The sequence below is a fragment of the Carassius auratus genome, chromosome 29, assembly GCF_003368295.1.
Source record: "Carassius auratus strain Wakin chromosome 29, ASM336829v1, whole genome shotgun sequence".
In the NCBI taxonomy this organism is placed as follows: Eukaryota; Metazoa; Chordata; class Actinopteri; order Cypriniformes; family Cyprinidae; genus Carassius; species Carassius auratus.
The window spans coordinates 11,326,340-11,348,190 of record NC_039271.1 but is presented as its reverse complement, the minus strand read 5'-3'; the positions used below and the strand labels follow the sequence as shown (position 1 = coordinate 11,348,190).

General features: G+C 38.0%; 1 protein-coding gene across 2 annotated transcripts in view; it reads left to right on the top strand.

Moving 5' to 3' along the window:
- LOC113048070 (TBC1 domain family member 22A-like) overlaps window positions 1-21,851 on the top strand; it is a 153,199-nt gene that overhangs the window by 46,848 nt on the left and 84,500 nt on the right. For both annotated transcript variants that reach the window (XM_026209572.1, XM_026209573.1), the window contains exon 9: window positions 10,566-10,672. In XM_026209572.1, coding sequence (XP_026065357.1) covers window positions 10,566-10,672 — 107 coding nt within the window. The remainder of the gene's footprint in view (window positions 1-10,565; window positions 10,673-21,851) is intronic.

Below are 21,851 nucleotides of genomic sequence, written 5' to 3'. Positions count from 1 at the left end.
ATGTTTTCTCTTGGTTCTAAATAAATGCGACTTATAGTCCAGTGCGATTTATATATGTTTTTTGGATAGATGCGACTTATACTCAGGTGCAACTTATAGTCCGAAAAATACGGTAATCAGTCATGACTAGTTATGATTAATTATAAATATTTAGATCCACTTCAATTCTCAGTATCAAGTGTTTGTCAATTCTAAGAATGTTAATTTCCTGGTTAAGGAAAATAACTTTCTTACTGTACAATACTACTCAGAGCATGTGTCAAAAATCTGCATGATTACGGACTTCAGTTATGAGCAAAAAATGAACAACCTCAAATGTGATACAAGAAATATTTTTTTTATTTTTTTTTTTTTATAAATAAAACAAATAGTGGTGTGTCTGATGAGGTCCAAATGCTACACATACGAGGAGTTAATGCACGTGATTGAAGTGGGATTTATACTTTCCCCTGGCTGCACTTTGCGATCCTCCACTGACTGTGTGTGCACCTTCCCTAAACAGACAAGGCTTTGTCTAGTGTCTACACAGGGCATTTGAACTGTGTGTCAGTGCCTCATAAATAGGATGAGGCATTTTACTGTTGAGGATTTGTCATGTCGTGGTGAGCTGCATCTAGTGTAGCATCACTGATTGATTATAATGAGTTCTATAGTATAGTATTTTGGCGTTGTGGTGCTCGTGTCCTGTAGACAGGGTTTATTAAATAAATAACTTCCTTATTTAGGCTACTTTCTTGTTCAACTGTATTATTTCTTTGATATTTATTTTAGTATTTTGCAGGTTGCATATTCACTGACGGACGAGCAAAAACAAACACACTTGTTAAAGGGGTTATATGATGCAATTAAAAAAAAAGAACGCCGGCATTATTTCATGTAAATTAAATGTTATGTGTATATATATATATATATATATATGTAAGAATGTGTAAAAAAGGTTGGAGACCCCTGCTGTAGAGGATAAAATCCCTTTAGCCTGAGCATTCCTGGTGGACGTTCTTCATATACCCACCCTGGAGGCATCGAGGAATCACATTTTCCAAATAGCCAATGTCTGTTACATCATGTGTATTAAGTCCACTAACCCTGTAACCACCGACTCAGCTTTCAGTCCATCTTCTGCAAGGTCTTTGTGGGCTGTTCATTGACTAAGTGCCACAGCTGAATTGAACAGTTAGTGGTGTGTGTGACCCACAATTGAGGCCTTAATGAGTATCAGTTTGTTTGGATTTGAAGAACTGAGTCCAAGTCCTGATTTTAATGCAGGTCTGATTAACTTCCCTCATTTGCTCTAACAAGTTGTTAAGTGACTGCTTTGGGATGCCTGAGATGTCTAGTGGCAGGCATTTTTCCTCTTTTTCTCTTCGTGGAGTTCCCTTCGAGACTGGCCTGCACTGTCGACAAGTTGCGGTTTGATTGTATGTTAAATAATATCCCACTTTACATTTAGACCGTTTGACCTTCAGTTTCTGAGTTTTTTGCTTTAGAGAGCAATTGTTTTTTTTTCTTTTCATAGAATAATGTATTATTCTTATTATTATTGTGTTGTCACATAATGTCAGTATTAACATATATCGCAATGTAAATAATTAATTAAATGTAGCATTAACGGAAGAACATTGCTAAACAGCATATTGAAACTTTAATAAAGTAACATAACTTTAATGTGATGACAGCTTAGAATAGGTTACACCTTTTCACTATTAATTAAGATTTTCCCTCAATAAATTCCTGATTTGATGTTTATTAATAGTTTGTAGGGTAGTTGTTAAGTGCTGGTATTCGGTAGCATAAAGGGATCTAAAATATGGTCATGCAGATTAAGGCATTAATGTGCTTTTTTAATGTTTTCTAAATGCTAATAAAGAGCCAATATGCAAGTAATAAGAAATTAGTTAATAGTGAGAATAGGTTCTAAAAATAAAGTGTTACCACGAATGGAGAACGTAACATTAACAGATGGCAAAACCATGACAAATAATGTAACGTAATGTAACATATAAAATGCCAAAAATTATATGGAAAAATTGCCCTGTCAGGAAGACATTCGTTTTCTCTGACTAATCACAGCTATTGAATATTTTTGGATCTAGTTTAATTACTTGGCTATAAAAAAAAGCTATTAATTGAATTTCTGTGCAGATCCTCGCTGTGAGAAATCACTTCTTGTTCATTTAAATCTGTGGAATGTGTCATGCTAGACTTAGTGTAGTTTATAACAATTAACAGAATAATTGTATTCTATGTATTCTATGGGAACATCACATGGAAATAAATTTGCTCCATTGGTATCAACATATTTATTTTTTGATATCAATTTACAAGAACTGTAAGTGTGGTTTTATTGTTTGGCCATACTCTATTAATGGCTCACGAGTTTCCCATTACAGAACATGTAATGATTCCCCTTGTGCTTCTAATAAAAGCAGATTCATTCTTTAATGGGCTAATTTTGCATAATATTTCATGCTCAGGGAAGTTCACCGTTTTTTTTGTTTTTTTTTCATTCCAAGCTAAGGCTGTAGTGCCAGTGAGTAGAGTTATGATGTTCATTTCATCTCTAGTCCACACTCTAGCATAACGCTATTTGAAACATTGAGGTTTATTGGACTTCAGCCATTCTGCATAACTCACTCCCACTCTTAGACACTGAGCAGCAATAAAAATGTTGTGACATGAAGTCACAACAGTTACTATTGTTACATGTTCAGGGAGCCATTTATGCTTCTGATGAGCAGCTTTGAGTCCCACATGACTGTTGCAGTTGTGCAGAAGACTTTATTTATTTATTATTAGTAGTATTTTTGTAGTCTTTTCTGGATCCATGGACTGTAATCCACAACACACACACACACACACACACATCACATCACTTGCAGAGAGAGATAGAGAGAGATCCGAGACCGGAGATTGTGCTGTGCATAACAGAAACATTCGGGAGCACAGAAACTTGTTGTCATTGCTGCATTGTGACTTATATTAATAAAATAGCTAAGATACAAGATTGCTGCATTATATTCCTTGGCAACTGGGAGGTAAAATCGTTGTTTAATTAACTAAACTCCCATCTTCATTGTTTGTAGATGCAGACGCAGGTAATTCTCTAATCCAACTTTCATCTCTCTCTCTCTCTCTCTTTTAGGGCTGTAGCTATCGAATATTTTAGTAATCGAGTATTCTACCAAAAATTCCATCGATTAATCGAGTAATGGGATAAAATGTGTTTTTGCTCAATTAAAGTGCATTATTAATTATGCAAGAGAAAATAAGACTACTGGGTCTCTTAAAATGAACAATTAAGTTTTCTTTTTTTATAATTTTTTTTATTTTATTTTTTAAATGCATAGAATGCAATGCATACATCAAAAATAAACATTTAATTATTACCCATTGTTTCTCTATCTGTACTTGTACAGTGAACAATGACAATAAAGTTGACAGATGAATTAAGTGCATTTAAGTCCCATTCGGTTGGGGTTTTAAATAAAGCATTGTCTGAGATGCACATTAAACATTAAACACAAAACATTAATTTAATTTATCTTTTAATTATTGAAAATTAAGCAAATGTAACTTTTTGGTAATAAACCGCAATAACTAAACCGGACTTTTATTTTGCCTTTACAGTTCTGTGTATGTGATGTAGGGCTGGAACGATTCCTCGGGTAACTCGATTACAAAAAATTATCGAGGCAAATTCCTCTGCCTCGACGCCTCTTTTAATTTATTTTAAATCGCACGTCAGGTTCTTTCGCAATGATTTTTTTAAATGTGACAAAACTTGTTTACGTCACCCAGAAAGTGGATGGAGACAAGCACTGCACTGAGACAGAGGTTTACTGAGATAAACTGTCTCTGGCTAAGATTGCATTCTGCAAGGAGTCAGCAGTGTTTTGATTTGAGGGTGCGGGCAAACGTAAAGAGAACGTCGTGACGTGTGTCCATTGCAAGATAGAGCTGGCATACCACAACTAGGGCCCTATGATTTCCGCGATGAAGAAAACGTTGAGAGAATTTTGAATTAATTAATCAAAAATAGGTCATTACACTTACATCAAATCACGATATGGACTAATATCTGTAAATATTAAGCCAAAAAAGTCTATTTAAATATGAATCCTGCATGTTCTGCATGTCTCTGTAAATGCTATTTTTTCTCTTCGTGAACCGTTCCACCTCTACTAGCTGTGCATTAAACAATTCCCCTTCATGTCAGGAAGTTCTTAGCCATATGTCCAAATTTGTTCAAATTTGATAGAGACTTGGGATATTTTGACATTGCCACTGAGAAACCACCAGAAACACCTTAGGAACCAATTAGCAAATCCCTGGTAACCACCCACAACACCCTAGCATTTTGACGGTTAGTTTTTTCACAAGTATGCACCACTCACGATGTCTTCTTGAAGTTCATTCAGTATTAATTTTGATTTCTTTGAGCACTAAATAATATTTACTAACCATAGTAAACCACTGAGGGGATATTTGGCACTGGAAAAGGCTGTGATGGTGTTTGTACATTTCTTTCTTGAAAGTGATGTAATAGAGTTAGTTCTGACCCTTCCTCCAACTGCCTCTAGGAACTGCCAGTGAAAGTCGTTCATCATTGCAGATTGTTCTTCCTCTGTGTCGGCTTTTTCATTATATAACATTACATTTCATTCATTACAACTAGATGATGATATCCATAAATCACAGATGGATCTGCACCTCGTCTTTCAGCGAAACTTCAGTAATTACCAACCCAACGATCGTTATTTTATCTTGTTGAAATGGCATGTTTGCTGAGTTGAGTTCCATGTTAATTAACTTTGCCTTAAATTACACGTCTGTGGAAACAGAGTCTTCCTGTGTGTGGAAAAGTGTCCTCTGGGCTGTCTTGGGCGATGGTTAAAAGGGCTGGTGAAAGCTCGCAGTGTCCTTTAATCTGATGTTGACCATTTGCATTGGCCTGCAAAAAGAAGGCATATGGCGAGTCAAATGTCAGTAATGATTCCAGCTCCTTGCAGTTGGATGCTTCAGCTTGCCAAGGGGAATCTCCCATTTGCCCCAGTATTGTTGAAGATGATACGGGCCAACAGGAAGTGATGGCTAGGTTTGAACTCCGAGCGTCATGGATTTGTGAACTGTCCTTCACTATACCTTCAGTACTCACAAATTTAGAAACCATACCCCATGTTTTTTTCAACTTATATACAGGGATTTGGTAAACATGTTCTCAATAACCATGTCATCAGGTTTTCCATCAGGCGTTGGGGAACTTGTTCCAGTGGAAAGATTAATATGAACAATAGACAAGGGTACATACCATAGAAACTTCAAATTATGGTCATACAGGTGCATCTCAATAAATTAGAATGTCGTGGAAAAGTTAATTAATTTCAGTAATTCAACTCAAATTGTGAAACTCATGTATTAAATCAATTCAGTGCACACAGACCGAAGTAGTTTAAGTCTTTGGTTCTTTTAATTGTGATGATTTTGGCTCACATTTAACAAAAACCCACCAATTTACTCTCACATCTCAACAAATTAGAATATGGCGACATGCCAATCAGCTAATCAACTCAAAACACCTGCAAAGGTTTCCTGAGCCTTCAAAATGGTCTCAGTTTGGTTCACTAGGCTACACAATCATGGGGAAGACAGCTGATCTGACAGGTGTCCAGAAGACAATCGTTGACACCCTTCACAAGGAGGGTAAGCCACAAACATTCATTGCCAAAGAAACTGGTTGTTCACTGAGTGCTGTATCTAAGCATGTTAACAGAAAGTTGAGTGGTAGAAAAAAGTGTGGAAGAAAAAGATGCACAACTAATCGAGAGCACCGCAGCCTTATGAGGATTGTCAAGCAAAATTGATTCAAGAATTTGTGTGAACTTCACAAGGAATGGACTGAGGCTGGGGTCAAGGCATCAAGAGCCACCACACAACTTGCTACAGTTGTCATATTCCTCTTGTTAAGCCACTCCTGAACCACAGACAATGTCAGAGGTTGTCCAGTGGTACAAAGTCCTCTTTTCAGATGAGATTTGGTGTTCCTGTAGCTCAATTGGTAGAGAAGGTTGGGGGTTTGATTCCCCGGGAACACATGATAGGTAAAAATTGATAGCCTGAATGTACTGTAAGTCGCTTTGGATAAAAGTGTCTGCTAAATTTATAAATTTAATTTAATTAATTTGGAAACCAAGCTCCTAGAGTCTGGAGGAAGGGTGGAGAAGCTCCATAGCCCAAGTTGCTTGAAGTCCAGTGTTAAGTTTCCTCAGTCTGTAATAATTTGGCAATGTCATTTGCTGGTGTTGGTCCATTTGTTTTTGTTTTTTTGTTTGTTTTTTTTTTTAATCCAAAGTCACTGCACCCGTTTACCAAGAAATTTTGGAGCACTTCATGCTTCCTTCTGCTGAACAGCTTTTTGAAGATGCAGATTTCATTTTCCAGCAGGATTTAGCACCTGCTCACACTGTCAAAAGCACCAAAAGTTGGTTAAATGACCATGGTGTCTGTGTGCTTGACTGGCCAGCAAACTCACTAGACTGTAACCCCATAGAGAATCTATGGGGTATTGTCGAGGAAAATGAGAAACAAGAGACTAAAAAATGCAGATGAGCTGAAGGCCATTGTGAAAGAAACCTTGGCTTCCATACCACCTCAGCAGTGCCACAAACTGATCACCTCCATGCCACGCCAAATTAAAGGCAGTAATTAAAGCAAAAGGAGCCCCTACCAAGTATTGAATACATGTACAGTAAATAAACATACTTTCCAGAAGGCCAACAATTCACTAAAAAGGTTTGTTTATTGGTCTTATGAAGTATACTAATTTGTTGAGATCCTGAATTTGTGGGTTTTTGTTAAATGTGAGCCAAAACCATCACAATTAAAAGAACCAAAAACCATAAACTACTTCAGTCTGTGTTCTTTGATTTTATTTAATACATGAGTTTCACAATTTGAGTTGAATTACTGAAATTAACTTTTATAATTTGCACTTTTACAACACTAAAACACCTTTTTTGAGATGTTAACAGATATGGACAGCTGTGGCTGTCAGGTGTGGCTTTCTCAGGCTTTGAAGTAAACTGAAGGCTCCTGGAAACCAGCTTTTCGATATGTCCAGCCTTGACTTCATGTCTTCATCGCAAATACATTAAAATTGTGCTCAACCAGCCACTTCACTTGGGTTATAAGAATTAATACAAGAAGTTTTGGCCCCAGGAGTCAAAGTCGTTTGGGGAGAAATTTGTCTTCAGTAAAATCTGTCTCGTTTCTATTCTACTCTGTTCTATTAAGTCAGAAGTGTACAGTATTGATTCTATAGGGCCACCTTCCAGTTGACTTTAGCTCCAGCTCTAATTAAACCTACATAAACCAAACAATCAAGGTCAATCTTTAGGATTACTAAAAGCAGAACCCCTTTAAGTTCTGCCTTCACGGTTAGCACAACAAAGTGTAACAGATGTACAATCGTGAGGAGTTTAGAATATTCACTGAATGAACTGCTTTTGTAAAGAAACAGATTATCACTCAATGAAGGAATAATCTATTGGCAAATCTTCTACATGTTTGCCATTAAACTTTTGGACTAATCTTTTGGAGTTTATTCCAAAAAAGTGTTTTAGTCTCCATCATTTTTGCCACAGGTAACAGTTAACAGCAGTTCTCATTGATTTCTATTGTTAGATCGTGCCAATATCCTTCAGACTATGCCTAAAAGGTTAGATACAATCTCTGTGACAGGAATATTGAATCCAGTCTCTTTACCAGAGTTTATATATAATCCGAAACCAGAGTTTTGTCTGAAACTAAAGCACAGTTAACAAAGTCTTGTTTGATACCTAAGATCATTTAACAAAACTGTAGTAAAACTAAGTAAATGCTGCTGTTAATAAACTGATTGATTATATTTTTTACAGTAAGATTAGAATAGAAATGACTAATTTTATTCGGCAAGGGTGCATTAAAGTGACAGACCTTTACATAATTGCAAAGAAAAATAAATGAATAGCTAAAATGCATGTATGCATACATACACATTGTTTTATTTTGCACCTCTATTCATCCAAGAATCCTGAAGAAAAAAAGTATCATGGTTTTTATGAAAATAGTATGCAATACTACTGTTTTTAACCTTCACAATTGTAAGAAATGTTAACCAAATTAGCATACAAGTAACTTTGCCATTTCAGGCATACAGTATGTTTTAAAAATATAATTAAAATCAAAGTGTATTATATTTTACTGAATTCATAGATGTTTGTTGAGAACAAATAAATAAAATATAAGTGATTTAATATAAGTGGATTACACATGTTCAACTGATTAAAGCAGCATTTTAACCTGTCTGTGGCTTGTGTAGTTCTTATAGTGCCAATATGTCAGAGGAGACCGTTGGGAAATACATTTTTGTAGCAGGCAGTACAGTTGGTGGTTTGTTGACTCTGGTCCGTATGTTTACAGACATCTGCTCTTTTCCTTTGCAATGCCTTCAGACAGATGGTGCGATGGCGACTTCACAGGATGGAACTGTGGTCACGGAGTCGCACACCTTCTGTTTTTGTGAATTTATGTATGCACTCATGCATGTATTTGGACCTTCTTATTCTCACCGCATTAAAACATTATATTTTGTTTATTTAACACTGTCAGACTTCTTTGATTCATCCCCTGGAAAATGATAAACTAGATATAAACCAAGGATATGTCTGTCTCATGGTATCTACTGTATTAATATAGTGTGTGTGAACTTAAGGACGACTTAAAAATATTAATTTTATTTTTAATATTTGCATCCTCAATGAGCTCCATATTCTTCCTAAATAATTATATTTGAGCCTTGAAAGCCTAGTATTTGTTGTTGTCTAAAGGTTCAATAAACACTTCGGTTTTGAAAAGAATTTTCTGTCTGGCTTTACAGGGTTAATGTTATTTACTGCAATGACATTCAGGCATTTTTAAATGTCACTCAAGTGTCCAGAGGGGGCTGCTGCTAATAGCATAATCAAGTCATTTATTTGCACCTCCACTGTTGACCACAGGAGGTGCTGTTGGCTTGTCTTCAGATCTGCTCCTCTTTGCGTGTCCTTGTTTTGTGAAAATGCTGTTAAGGGACTTTCACAACTGGAGAGATTAACACTGCCTTATTACAGTCCCCCTACACACACACACACACACACACACTTTAAAAGCCTCGTGAGTACTTTTGCTCCTGAGCAGAAGGCTGTTATGTGAAAGCACAATGAGTTTGTCCACCATTTGGTGGTCATTCAGACCGAAACTCTTCTGACTCTTAAGTTTCTTGCCCTACCTGGGGAATCATACTTTATCTTGGCTTCCTCTCCACTGTGACCTGTCAGACAGCAGACAGTGATGATTGTCTAGGACGAGCGTCGACGACCAGTGGCATTTTAGACTGCACTAATGCAGGGGCAGCCTGGAAGCCAGCACTGCAAATATTCCCAGCAGCCCACTGGTCCTGTCGGCCAGAGCTCGCTGTACTCTTTAAGGTTAGACCCATGTTGCCAAGGAGACGGAGCAGCACCGTGTGTGTGTAGTTCTGTGATACCCTTCCTCTTCTCGACCTGTGACTTGCCCGTCAGAGCTGTGGTTTGACTCTACACTTGCATTGGCCTTTGCTCTAGAAAATGATTCTGATGCTCAGTGGGGAAAAGATTTGTGTGTTTGATTTGGTAAATAGTTGCCAGTTTTTATACATTGTCATATTAATCTGTGCAAACATGCAGTCAAACCGGTTATCAAATTCAGATTGGAGGTTTGTTTAATTTAAACGTACCAGGCTTATCGTTTATGCAAACGGATAAAAAATTTAAACTTGAAACCATTAAAAATATTTATGTTGACTGTGAAAAACCAGCAAGTTGCAAAGACATCATTTTCTCATTTTCGTTTATTCTTGAAGTACTAAATAAATAAAACTGGAATAACAATTAATAGCTGGGTAGACATATTAAAAATAAAAGAATTAATAATTGATTAAATAAATAAACCCTAGTTAAAATGACGAACACCTACACACACATAACATATATGGTAAAATGAAAATCTTTTCACTTTCTATGTATTTATTTATGTTTTATTTACTTTTTTCAAATTTATCGACTGTTTAAAAAAAAAAAAATGTTCAAGTAAAAGCGTAAATGCATATGGCCAGTAAATGCAAATGCATTTGTCTGGCAAGCGCACTTAGTTTTTTTTTTTTTTTTTTTCTGCATCTCGTCGAGCGTTGTGTTCTTAAGATTGTTTATGGCACTTCAAATCAGCCCCTTGGGATTGTTCAGTTATCCTGAACGACATTTCTGTGTGACATCTCCCAGAAACTGCTGTGCATGTGTTTCAAGCTCTTTTAAAACAGTTTGTTTGAATGTAAGGATGCATTGTGTGTATATATCCCCAAATTCTCACCGTCTCTTTCTTTGAAGATTTCCATATGTAGGAGGAAGCTGTCTATACCCTTGTCTCTTCTGCCATTTTTCTCCCTCTTTGCCTTTCATTTGGATTCTCTTTCTCGGTCTTATTGTTATTTTCTATTGTCTTTTTGCTCTTTGCAGAGGAAGAGGTGGAAAATTTCAATGTTTCCAGCTTGCAGGAAGAGGTGTTGCGGAACATCGAGGCTGACAGCTTCTGGTGCATGAGCAAGCTCCTGGACGGGATTCAGGTAAATTGATTCCCTATATGCCAGTGTGCGGGCCTGATACATTCACTCTGTGTGTGTGTGTGTGTGTGTGTGTGTGTGTGTGTGTGTGTGTGTCTGGGAGCAGATTGTGTGTGAGTAGAGCACCACTAGTAAAGAGACTGATGTGTCGCGGCGAGATTCCCCTGCGTGTAGGTGCCTTGTCCCGTTTCCTCTCCTTGCCTTTTCTCGCTCAGGACTGTCCAGGAATAAAATCCATGATGAATATTCTCACTCTACACCACAGGCAGGACGTTACCTCCTTATCCAAAGGGCCTGGCGGTGCTCAAATTGTCATGGGAAAGCAAAGCGACCCCCCCGCCCCACATTCACTTTGTCTTGCCTGCCGCGTGCATCTCTAATTGATTTAAGGCCATAAAACACCTGTGCCGTTTACGCAGCAGAGATGGGGACACACGTTGCGGTATAAAGCTAGGTGTTTGCAGTCCTCATCCCCATATTTCCACAGTGCTCTCACCCGGAAGACAGCAAAAGATTCCTGTGTGGCCCGGTTTGTCATTTTTTTCCTCCATGATGATAAAAGACTCTGTAAATGGGTGTTTCTGCAACACTTTTGACCCTGCGGACTTCGAAATTAAACTCACTACACATTTTTCACTAAACTGGTTAATTTGTTTTGTATACTAACAGTGTCCAACAGTAGGAGAAGAGGGGAATTGGTGTTTTTAATGGAAAAGTTTAGCAAATATCACTTCCATTTTGAAGACTGAAACTCTAAGGCTGATTTCAGAGTTCTAGAATTTGATTCCAAATTTTAGTGACCTGCATCCATAGGCAACATTTTAAAGCATCATTGACAGGCTATCAACGTAAAGCCTGTTCCAAATGATACTAATCGCAATTAAGCTGCCTCCTAATATGCCTAATTTCTTGAAAGATTCTAACGTGAAGCCAATCCCACAATGCATTTCAGTGAGCTTAGTGGGGAAACAAAAAAAATCCATTAACAATTATTTAATATACACAAATATGCTTAAAATACTGAAAAGCATTGGTAACAATTCAAGTAATAAAATACCTTTTGTTGTTTTTTGTTGTTTTTACCTTTACCCGCTTCCTTTATACATTGTTCCAAATTGGTCAATTAAGAATTACCTTTCAGTTCCAATATACTACAAGTTAAAAAAAAAAATAATAATAATCAAAATGAGTTGAAAAAATATCGGCACACCAGATATAGGCAAAAATCCAATATCGTGCATCACTACTATCAAGATCGCAGATACCTGCACTGTGAAATGAAGAAAACGGACACCAGGAAGCAGGAAGTGTACATCCTAACTTTAGCTGAGGTATCACAGATGTGCCTGACAATGGAGTCTCTGATAATCACAGCATCTTGTTCTGTCTCATTTCTGGGGGTTCGAAGCGGTTTCAGGTGGGAGGTCTCAAAGACCTGAAGGTTTTAACATTTGAAGATTGAAAGTCAGGGTCTGGGAAAAGTAGCAAAAACTAAATAAATCAAAGGCTAATAAAAGCAAAAAAAAATAAAATAAAATCTGAAGACAGTATTAATATGACCTTCATATAGCAAAATAAACTTGTTAATTTTCATAAAATTCAACCCTTGAGACCCAAAATTGCCCACAGTTGAAGAAACACCCAATTACAGCGACGTGTTTGAAGTGTGTATAGAAAGAAATGTACTCTCACGCACTGGCTTTAGACTATTGTCTCTTCACACAGAAGACGCATTTGTATGAAGCGAATCAACCCTCCTCACTGGTATTAGATTGAAATGCTCTCCAGGCTCTCCAAAGCTTTTGTGGTATTTTGTCTCTAATTACTGCAGTAATTTGTGTGTACAAAGCAGACTCTCATAGGTGCTAATGATTTTCCTCCGCTCTTTGTTTTCATTACACCTTCACACCATGGCAGCTGACAGCTCTGAACTCTTGCTCGCAAGTTGTTAGCGTCGGCAGCGCCATGCTCTCTGCGTATGCATGTCAGTGTTTTAAAGTGCTCGTTAACTTGGAGTGTAGTTTTAGCATGTTTTTATAGTCGCAGCCGAGCATAATTGTGTTCGAGTCGAGTCGAGTTCGAGCTTAGGTTTAGAAACGCAGGGTGGAAAAAGTTGTTAATTACAAGTATTGTATTTCCCTGCTGTGTTTGACAATAGAGAGTGATATTATTGCTATTGTAATGTATAATTATTTTTAAGATGGCACTTTATCATGTATATTCAGGAATGACTATAAAAGGGATTTTGTTTATGCATTTCTGTGGCATATTGATGATAACCACAGGTAATAGTTTCTCAGTTTGTAAAAACAAAAGCAGATTGTGTTTACTGTAATGCATTTGCAAATGTGGCTAGTAGTTTTTCTTCTGTGCGCAATTATTTCTTTCTCGAGCTCTGAAGATTATGATTAGGAGTTTTAGTTGTTTTGGGATTATTGTTCTAATCCGATAAAGTTTTTGTTTTGCAGTAATTCCTGTAATAAGTGCCTTTCGCACCATGGGAACCTTTTCTTAGTACTAGAACTAATGCCACGTTTCCACCGAAATTACTCAGAACATTTGTACCAGGAACTTTTTTTTTTCTTCCCCCCCAGACCTGTTGCTTTATGCGTTTCCACCGTGGTCTAAAGTACTGGGAAGATTAGGCAAGTAGTCTGGTGATGTATGTCTGTGCACCTTTCTCAATACAAAGTACACTTATTTTGGACTTTCATCCTCGGTAGTTCGGTTTTTGTGCATTCGACTCAGGAGTGTATTTCTAAATAGGCGCTGACTTTATAAATAAACAACAGATTTGAGTTTTAAACTACTGGCCTGAAATACTTTTAAAATTACATTTCATGAAACAATAACAGTAATATTGTGAAAATGATCCGTATAAATGGTGGCTGAAATCACAATGCTGCGTGAACGCAACCAATCAGCATGTTTAGCGCCAAGGTCCCGCCCCCGAAAGTTCCGTAACTTTGAAAAAGTATTACCTCGCCAGAAGGGACTTTCTGAGGGGCATTTTTTGTAACCGAAACTTTTAGATCCTGGTTCCTGTGGTGGAAACACACCACGTACCAGCCCAAAGTCCCAGCTGGTACTACCCGTGATGTGAGTAGACATTGATTGGCCAGTCGCGTTCGAAAACTCCCTCACCTGCCTTGATTTAAAATGCTGTGTAACATACTTTAAACATTGTGTCAACTTATTTCACAAGTATACGCTGAACAGCGATAAATGTACAAACGCTGAAGACTGCCAGTTGTCGTTGGAGATAAATTTTTTCCGTTCTTTCAATAGCTTTACGTATACGTCGACATTCCATGTCCTTATTGTGAAACCCGCGAGACACAACAAAAACACAGCTCTGATCACAGTGTCCTCCATCCTCCTGTTGTTAACATTGTTCTTTGTTAACATTGTTGAACGCCGCGCAATTAATTAGAATATTACTAAGGTTTTTAATGGACAAAAAACATTCAAAAATTGAGTGATTTTTGACCTTTCCCCACCCTGTTTCTCATCCTCTGACTGAAACATTCAGTTTTGGGGTGCTTTCCCTTTAAGAGATCAGTGTAACCATCCACTTTTATCATTGCCTATGCAGTACTTTTTTAAAAATAGTATTTACATGAAATACATTACTTACAGTTTGCGGCATCGTTTTTGGGTCCATAAATGTTGGCAAAATTATTTTGGCAAAGCCAGCATCATACTGCGATTTGTTCTCAAAACAACGGTGAAATATACTGAACGCACGAGGAAATAAATTAGCTAAAAATAAACTGAATCCATTTTTCTCTGACATCGGGATCCTTATGCAGTGTATACAAACATGTTGTTTTCCCAGAGTCAGGAATGCCACAACAGTCTGCCTGGCATCGCAATCTACTTCTTCAAACCCACTCGCTGTGTCGACTAAACACCTGTGGCCGTGACAACAATGTGATGATGCAGAAATAGGCGTAGTTGTCACCTTGCACCTCGGATCCAAACGAGCCGTTTTCTGAGGGTTATAACTTTTTTTTATTGATGATGAGGACATTTTAAGTTATGAAACTTGCAGGATGAATTAAGCACATAACGACCTATTAAATAAAGGATATTTGATCAACAGAAAGTACCAGAGATCATATTCAGACATACATTTAAGTGTGCATATTTGGGAGGGATTTTGTTATCATGCAGCTATAAGCCAGCGGTTGTCCTCCTCTGCAGTCTGTTCTCTTTAAAGTCAAACTAAATGCTAGCTTGAAGGGTTATGACTTATTAATAGGAAGACCTTAAGCCCCTGGAAAAATGACTGCGTTGTTTGTCCCTTGATAGCTGAGCTGGTTGCTGTGTGTACATGTGTGGATCCATTAGGAGCAAATCCGTCCGTATTCTCATCCCTGAAGAGGGGAAATGAGAAATGGGTGTTAAATCAGGCAGCTGACTGCAGAAGCCATTATCTTTGATGTTCAACCCTCAGGCCAGGACACCACAAAACAGCTTCTGCCTCAAGAATGTGGGAGTTTGTCTTGATTCGTCTTGCATTGCAAATCAGCATGGTCATCATGAAGGACCACTGCGGCCTGCAGTTCTTCCCAAAACCATTCTCTCATCCAAAGCAAACCACAGCATTTATTGACCAAACTGTATTAGCTTAAATTTGCAATAGCAATTTAAAAAATTCGCTTGCTTGTAAGCACTTCGTCTTTGCGCAGTAATATCTTCACTAGAGGGAGCGGGGTCCGGTGAGAGGATTTTTCACGAGTGAAGATATTACTGCACCAAGACGAAGTGCTTACAAGCACTTGCCATAGTATTCCGCCACACAATATAGTAATCCATTTTACACGCTTAGAAAAGCGCAACGTTTTGTTTTGTGTTACCGTCCTAGGTCGAGTTACACTACCCGAGTAACTGTTTTTAAATAGGGAAAACGTGGAGGTGTTTGGTAGCTTCTCTGCTTGGCCCATATTGAATGAATGGGCTAAGCTAAGCGCTTTCAAAGTTTCACCGCGCGCCAAAGCGATTGAGTGCACGCACTGAGACGAGAGAGGTATGTATCAACTTGTCTTAGTTTTGCATTGAATTGTGTGCATTGAATTTATTTAATACACAAGTTTAACAATTTGAGTTGAATTACCGAAATGAACTTTTCTATGACATTCTAATTTATTGAGATGCGTCTGTATTATGATGATGAATTTATGATGCTTTTATTAAGTGTTAAGGTTCACTTAAGCTAGTAAAGCGCACAATGAAGAAGAGTAGTTCAGTTCACAGTCTTTAATAAATCCACAGGGAAACAACAAGGAAAATCCACATAAACTAGTAACTTGCAGAGGACTGAACCGAACAGGAAGAACTTATACAGATACTTAATGAGGGATTAACAAACACAGGTGAACTGAATGGATTAATCAAAAGGAGAGACAGAAACTAGATCCAACTCAAAATGAAATCAGAACAAATGAAGTCAATAACCGTGACAGCAACATACAGTCCCCATTCATTTCAAAGCATGGACTAAACTAACTAAAAATGCATTTTTCAAAGTATATTGTCTTCCATGAAGGAAAGAAAATCGTAAATTTTTGGCCCTTTGCTTAACCAATGGCAAATGTTCAAGAAAACTATCGTAAGAAAGCAGTCATTATTTTTGTAGTTCTGTTAGGTGATGCTGGTGGTGCAGAAATGACACTTCAGCTTTAAAGGCAGTGGATGACAGACGACAGCAGTGCTCAAGGGAAAACACAGGGAAAGAGGCAGCTGTTGTAAGACGCAGTGACCACTCACTCATACTCCCCTCATATGCTTTCATATACAGACACTCAAATCTAAGATCAGCTTACTGCTACCAGATGCTCACTTGAACATTGCGAATCTCCTGCAAGTCGGCTGTGTTTCTGTGCTGACACACATGTTGACACATGCTGGCACAGCAGCCGTGCTTTGACACTGGAGACCATATGACAGACTACAACTTGTTGGACAGATGGCTTGGTCTGAGTCCAGTGTTGGTGTTATTTAAAAGCAAAATGTATATGCCTTTTATACACACACACAAAAAAAGGTACAACTCTGTTACTAGAGTGATACCTTTAGAAAAAGGTATGCCTTTATTTACCCTTAAAGAGTCCATATTAGTATCTTAAGGTGCCGTCCACATCTTGCCTCTTTCGCGTGCTCAAGTTTGTTATTTCAAAGATACATTGCAGGGATGCTCATAATGGAAGCGACGCAGTCGTGATGCAATTTATTTCCACGCCTCATAGAGATCAAAATATTTAAACTTTTCAGAATGTGACAACTACCAACCAATCATCTTCATCCTTTTCTGTAACAACATTGAAAGCTCAGCAAAGATGAAAGGAACAGCTGATCATAGCTGTATACGGATAGCCATTTAAAAAAAAAAAAAAATTTAGTAGCAGAGCTACTGCAAGCGATTTTTAGAGCTGCAAATCCATTCATCCTTTGCTGAAATTTCCGCGTCTTCATGGAGAGCTCTGGTCATGGTTGCTTAGCAACGACAGATGCCCTAATGCTTTGGGGAAAAAAAGCAGAAGCTTCGCACCTAGCATTTTCCACACGTTGTAGGCATGGCGTGAACATAAACAAGGAGTGCATATTAATACATAAATGGTACATTTTAGTCGTTTATGAAGATCATCCCAGATAGTGTATTTGACACAAGTATCATTCCACATTTCATTATTTTTATTTGCAGATGTTAAACTGGTATTTATGTAGCAAGTGTATATTGCACTTTTAGCAGGACAGTATCATAATTTTACAACATAATCTTTCGCCTTGTTTCTGTTACCAAATCACAGCCATGCTGATGTTCAGAAGAGAACAAAACAGTGAGTGTGATACATTTTCATCATATACTTCCATTGAAAGATTTGGGGTCAGAAAGCTTTCGATGTGATTTTGATATTTAATTTATTTTTGTGATGGCAAAGCGGAATTTTCAGCAGCCGATGCTCCAGTCTTCAGTGTTACATGATCTTTTTTTTTTTTTTTTTCAAAAGAACAGTATTTATTTGAAATACCCACTATACACACATTATGTCTGCACATAATATCTCAATCCGTCTCTCTCTAGGATTTTTGTGTAACAAGCTGAGCAATATAGAATAATAGCACTTGTTGATGCTTGTCAATCAACTCAGTGGGCCAGGGGGGTATTCCAGAAAGCAGGTTATGTGACATACCCGGGTATGTTTAAGAGCAAGTAAGCGGATAACCTCAACTTTATGTTCCGAAAACGGAGGTAACTTTCAGGGTATGTTAGTAGTCCTAGCAACTCACTCTCTAAACTTAACCTGCTCCGGAGCAGATTATGTTCCAGGGTTAGTTCACTTCAGAGAGCCTTCAGAGAGCGTGACAGATAGCGCACAACATTATATAATATTACAATATGTAATATAGCCTATTATGTATATATTTATATACATTCGATATGTTAATTAGAAAAAGCGTTAATATAAGTTATAAATAAGATAATATACTATTCTAATATGATTACTTATTTTATTGGCATATATACGATTTATTTGTATAAATTATCTCACACATGGAGCGGCATTTTCTATAATGTCTAAATCAAAATAGATTTCTGATTTGACTTGATATATAATTGGCATAAAACAAACAATATAATTCACATTCTCAAGGATTAAAGATTAAATGGAAAAAAAAAATGAATGATTGCACAGCCATCAGTTAGGTGGCTATATGCACTAAGCATGTAAACAACTAATGAACAAAAGAAGAAGAAAGAAACAGCTTGGCGCGCTTTTTATTAGCGTCCGTTTCTATAGTGATTCGACGATTAGTTGCTCTGTTGAGAATGTCTTGAGTCTTAACCAGGAATATACCGTGACTTGAATGAACTTACTCCCGGATGTGTTTTTGAAACCACATACCTCGAGTCAGCAAGGTTTGGGGTTAATCAACCAAGAGTTCAGGGTTTAGTTCACGGTAAGTTAACCCTGCTTTCTGGAATACACCCCAGAACTCAAAGTTCATTAGCCTACAGTTGTGTAGTACCTTGGCACATTGACATAGAATTAATATGAAGTGCAGACACACGGTGTGTCAAAGAAAAATGAAAAAATACTGAAAAATAAATAAATAACCTTGTGTTGTGAAAGCGATATTAGGTGACAGGAATTTATATATTTGGAGATAAGCCAAATAAGAGGCATAAACCAGATAAGAGGTGACTGATATCCACAGAAAATGCTTGTGAGGGGCAGATAGGTGTGTTTATATCTACAGGTTTGAGAGTGTGATAGAAGCAGATTATTGCTGTTTCACAGCTGGTGCTGCCTGTGCCACGCTCATCTTTGGCTTTCCATTTTTCTCTGATCAGTGCTTCTCTTTACTTGGCCTCTTGCACTACATTGTCCGTCCACCTATCTTTAAACCCAAGGACTTCCAGCTGTTTGTTTGTTTGTTTAACGCCACATATAAAAAGCTTGCACACCAGACTAAAACTTAAGATGAAAACTGCCTCATATCAGCCATATGTTAAGCCTAGGTGGTTTTTCTTTTTGCTCTTGAATACTTTTATGTCACATGCTGACTTCGAGAACTACACAAATAGTTTTAATTGTAAAACTACAAAAAAATGGTTGCATCAGTTTTTGTGGCCTAGTGGCTAAATGTATGTAATATCAATTCAGACGTGTAAGCAAAGTGGTTGCCATTGTGTACTTATGTACATGTTAATCATATGTCCTGTCCTATTGCTGAATGTCCTTCTGTAAAAATGCTTTGTTTGAGCTTACAGTATGTGCATTCTCTTTCCCAAGACATAAAAAAAATCTCACATTTGAAAACGGGTGAATATAAGGGCGATTAACAATGTTAGCGCATATATTTCTCAATGCGGACCTTTACACATTGCATAATCAACATGATGTTCTGAATGCTTGATAACACACATTCAACAGAGCTTTTATTTTGCACGATTGGTTTGTTGTCCTGATACAAGCACATATTTTACCATTAACAGAACATTTCTGTAGTAAATCAAAAGTCCACATTTTCTGATCAATATCAAAGATGTTATACTCATGTAATGTTATATAGTTTATAAATGTTACTATTTTTGAAAACACAATACTCTTTAAATAAATATACCGTGCACATGCCATTGTAAATAGTGTGCCTCTTGAGATTGTTTTTTGACTTATTTAAAACTATAACATTCAATTTATTATATACAGTTCACTGGGGAGAAGTTAAACAAGTGCAGTGGTCCATAAACTGTCCCATTCAGTAAGGTTAATACACCACTATTAGACTTCCTATTGGTTCCTCTGTCAGCGGTGGGACAGGAGGGGGTTTAGGGGTGTGAGCCAGAGGACTGCAAACTAATTAAGGCTGTAGAAAAGTGGAGCCCCTTTAAAATTGTTTATAAACCATTAGGGGTAATGTGTTCTCCTGGGGCTCTGCCGCGCAATTAGAACCAAGGTCAGAGGAACAGCGGAGGGGGAACGGGGTATGGGGTATGGGGTATGCTCAGAACTGCTGCTGTGGACAGAAAGTGGCTTTTACACTGGGGCAATCGCTCGCTTTTATTAATTTCCCAAATAAATAGGTGCCTCACGAGACCCTTTGTCAGTATAATGCACCTTCAGTGATATTAATGAACCTCTTGCTTATTTAGCCTATTTTCCCCCTCTCTGGCTTCACGCTTTTTCTCTCTCTCCTCTCTCTGAACCATTTGCGACCATTTTGCAACTTGCGGCTCTTGGGGGTTGGTGTCAAATGCAGAAATGGAACTTGTGAAATTGTTTAATGAAGGAGAAAGAGACTTCTTAATCATCCATTTACTAAAGAGAAGCCAAATGTTGTTATATTTTGTCCCAGTTTCCATTAGGACCCCACCCTGTTGTATTAAAACCTATGGCATCCAGCGTGTTGCATAAGCAACAAAGACTGGAGGTAAACAGTCTGTGCCGTATTTAACAGAGATCAGGCCTGTAGGTAATCTATCCATTTTATTATCTCTCTCATCTGTTATTTCCCCCACTCCGGAACGTGCTTAAACAGCCAGAACAAATGTAATTGCCAGCAGAGCTTACGATTTTCTCAAAATCAGATAAATATTTGCATTCAATGGTGGCATACACTAAAGTAAATGGGGCCTGAGGCCTTAGCAATTTGATTTGGCCAATTGGTCCCCTGCTTTGTCAGAACAGTTTATTGACTGGAAGTGCGGAGCTGCAGATTGTATCGACACATGCTCAGACAGTTGCCTGCCAGCCCATTCTTCCATCTCTCACACAGTTAGCATTGATTAATGCTTGATCTTAGATGGTTATGCCGAGTCCAGTTCCAGCCTTCAACGCATGCTCTTTGAAGTGTCTACCCTGGATGTCAGAGCTCTAGCCAGAAAGAAACCCCAGGTTTTTTTTTTTTGTTGTTTTTTCGCGAATATGCGGCAGACCCTAGGGGTTGTCAGAGAATACCGAATGAAGTGGTCCTCCTTCATCCTTATCATTGGGCACCTCTCAGTGCAAAGGGTTTGAGATGTTCTTCACTCTTGCATGCTGAGACCAGCAACACTTTAACATAGCAGCCAGACAGCTACCAATACCTTTGTGCAGTGTGTAATTTTGCTCATTCCCCCCTGGGCAGACACGGCCCTGTGCACAGTCAGGCTATTTTCTCAACTGTTGTTTAAGCAAGAGGAGGCTATTGTCTCATATTTTGATTCAGCACATGAGGCATAATGTGACTCAGAGCAGATATGGTGACTGTGTGCAAGAGAAGCACTGTTTTATTCCATGTGTATCAGTGTAGTATGATGGCTACAGCAGGGGCTGCTCTTTTGTTTTAGGAGACTGTTATCCTCTTGCCCCTAAGCCAATTATATTCAATCAGCCCCTCTTGAGGAAGTGGCAGCAGGATAAGCTTGAGTTTTCTGCTTGGCTGCTCCGCTCTCCTATCCCTCTTTTACTGACAGCCGTATGCCTCAGTCGCAGCTCACTGAGCCCCTCAGTCAGATGTCTGATAGTGCAAGCCAATGCTCACATTCTTCCTGCCAAATAACCTCCCTCATTTACACTTCTCTTAGCATGCATATATGAAAGTACTAAACTCATGAACCAAATCTTTAAAAGGAAAATCAATCAACCTCTTGCCACAGTAACATGAGCATGATGCAAATTGTCTCAAATGTCTT